Here is a 2,500-nt window from a genome sequence, read left to right as displayed (position 1 = left end):
GAACAAGGTATTACTACACATTATAACCCTAACCCAGTACATATACAGACTCTAACTCTAACCCACAGGAGAGAGGCACAGCCAGGCAGCTCTGGGGAACAGATAACACATTCTATACTATACATATACCTGACCCTAACCCTACTAAACATATAGGCCTGACCCAGTATACAGGCCTGACTCTAACCCTAACCCTTACACTTTATATACTAAACATATAGGCCTGATCCACTATACAAAGGTAATCCTAACCCACAGGAGAGAGGCACAGCCAGGCAGCTCTGGGGGAAACAGATAAGACAGTATATACTATATATAGACCTGACCCTAACACAGTATACACAGACTACATATAAAAGGGCAAAGGTCATCCTAACCCACAGGACAGGTAGCACAGCCAGGGAACAACAGGTAACTCTATGGAGGGTTTAAGGGTTAGGGGAGAAATGTAATGTTGCATTGTGTAACGGTTAGGGTTAACTATACATTATAGTAACATAATGTTCAGACCTTGGTCACAGCTGCTGCCTCCGTATCCAGAGAAACATGTGCAGGATCCGTCTCCTTGTTGCCCCGAGTTACAGAGACCGTGAAGACAGGAACACTCTGAGACAGAAACACATTCACTTCATTCACCTCATGAGGATTCACCCTATTATACCCTAACCCTCTAACCCCTAACCCTTCACCCTATTATACCCTAACCCTTCTAACCCCTAACCCTTCACCCTATTATACCCTAACCCTTCTAACCCCTAACCCTTCACCCTATTATACCCTAACCCTCTAACCCCTAACCCCTAACCCTTCACCCTATAATACCCTAACCCTCTAACCCCTAACCCTTCACCCTATAATACCCTAACCCTCTAACCCCTAACCCCTAACCCTTCACCCTATAATACCCTAACCCTCTAACCCCTAACCCTTCACCCTATTATACCCTAACCCTTCTAACCCATAACCCTTCACCCTATAATACCCTAACCCTCTAACCTCTAACCCTAACCCTTCACCCTATAATACCCTAACCCTCTAACCCTCTAACCCTAACCCTCCACCCTATTATACCCTAACCCTTCTAACCCATAACCCTTCACCCTATTATACCCTAACCCTCTAACCCCTAACCCTAACCCTCTAACCCCTAACCCTTCACCCTATCATACCCTAACCCTCTAACCCCTAACCCCTAACCCTCCACCCTATTATACCCTAACCCTTCTAACCCCGTTACCTCTAACCCCTAACCCTTCACCCTATTATACCCTAACCCTCTAACCCCTAACCCTTCACCCTATTATACCCTAACCCTTCTAACCCATAACCCTTCACCCTATAATACCCTAACCCTCCAACCTCTAACCCTAACCCTTCACCCTATCATACCCTAACCCTCTAACCCCTAACCCTTCACCCTATTATACCCTAACCCTTCTAACCCCGTTACCTCTAACCCCTAACCCCTCTTACCCTTATTATCACTACTTTACATCTACGATGGACTGTATCACATCATGTTTAAATGTACCTTTAATAACCCCTAACCCCTTAACTCTCTGACCCCTGACCCTATAACCCTTAACCCTAAACTTTAACCCCTAACCCCTAACCCCTAACCCCTAACCCCTAACCCTAAACTTTAACCCCTAACCCCTAACCCCTAACCCCTAACCCTAACCCCTAAACTCTCTGAGCCCTGACCCTATAACCCTTAACCCTAACCTTTAATATACCTTAACCCCTAACCCCTAACCCCTAACCCCTAACCCCTAACCCTTAACCCCTAACCCCTAACCCCTAACCCTTAACCCCTAACCCTTAACCCCTAACCCCTAACCCTTAACCCTTAACCCCTAACCCCTAACCCCTAACCCTTAACCCCTAACCCTTAACCCCTAACCCTTAACCCCTAACCCCTAACCCCTAACCCCTAACCCTTAACCCCTAACCCTTAACCCCTAACCCCTAGCCCTTAACCCCTAACCCCTAACCCTTAACCCCTAACCCTTAACCCCTAACCCCTAACCCTTAACCCCTAACCCTTAACCCCTAACCCTTAACCCCTAACCCCTAACCTCTAACCCCTAACCCTTAACCCCTAACCCCTAACCCCTAACCCTTAACCCCTAACCCTTAACCCCTAACCCCTAGCCCTTAACCCCTAACCCCTAACCCCTAAACTCTCTGAGCCCTGACCCTATAACCCTTAACCCTAACCTTTAATATACCTTAACCCCTAACCCCTAACCCCTAACCCCTAACCCCTAACCCTTAACCCCTAACCCCTAACCCCTAACCCTTAACCCCTAACCCTTAACCCCTAACCCCTAGCCCTTAACCCCTAACCCCTAACCCCTAACCCCTAAACTCTCTGACCCCTGACCCTATAACCCTTAACCCTAACCTTTAACATACCTTAACCCCTAACCCCTAACCCCTAACCCCTAACCCCTAACCCTTAACCCTAACCTTTAATATACCTTAACCCCTAACCCCT

At 47.4% G+C, this 2,500-nt stretch overlaps 1 protein-coding gene across 1 annotated transcript in view; it reads right to left on the bottom strand.

Annotated features, from left to right (window-relative positions):
* The window catches only part of stab2 (stabilin 2), a gene marked incomplete at both ends in the record, with an annotated part of 72,886 nt that overhangs the window by 64,825 nt on the left and 5,561 nt on the right, over positions 1-2,500 (bottom strand). The window contains one exon of the mRNA XM_080054702.1: positions 511-606. Within this exon, the coding sequence (XP_079910828.1) occupies positions 511-606 (96 nt within the window). The remainder of the gene's footprint in view (positions 1-510; positions 607-2,500) is intronic.

Source organism: Ammodytes marinus (genome assembly GCF_949987685.1).
Source record: "Ammodytes marinus genome assembly, contig: scaffold_36, whole genome shotgun sequence".
NCBI lineage: Eukaryota > Metazoa > Chordata > Actinopteri > Uranoscopiformes > Ammodytidae > Ammodytes > Ammodytes marinus.
The sequence above is the reverse complement of the archived record's forward strand: the minus strand, read 5'-3'. Positions and strand labels throughout refer to the sequence as shown.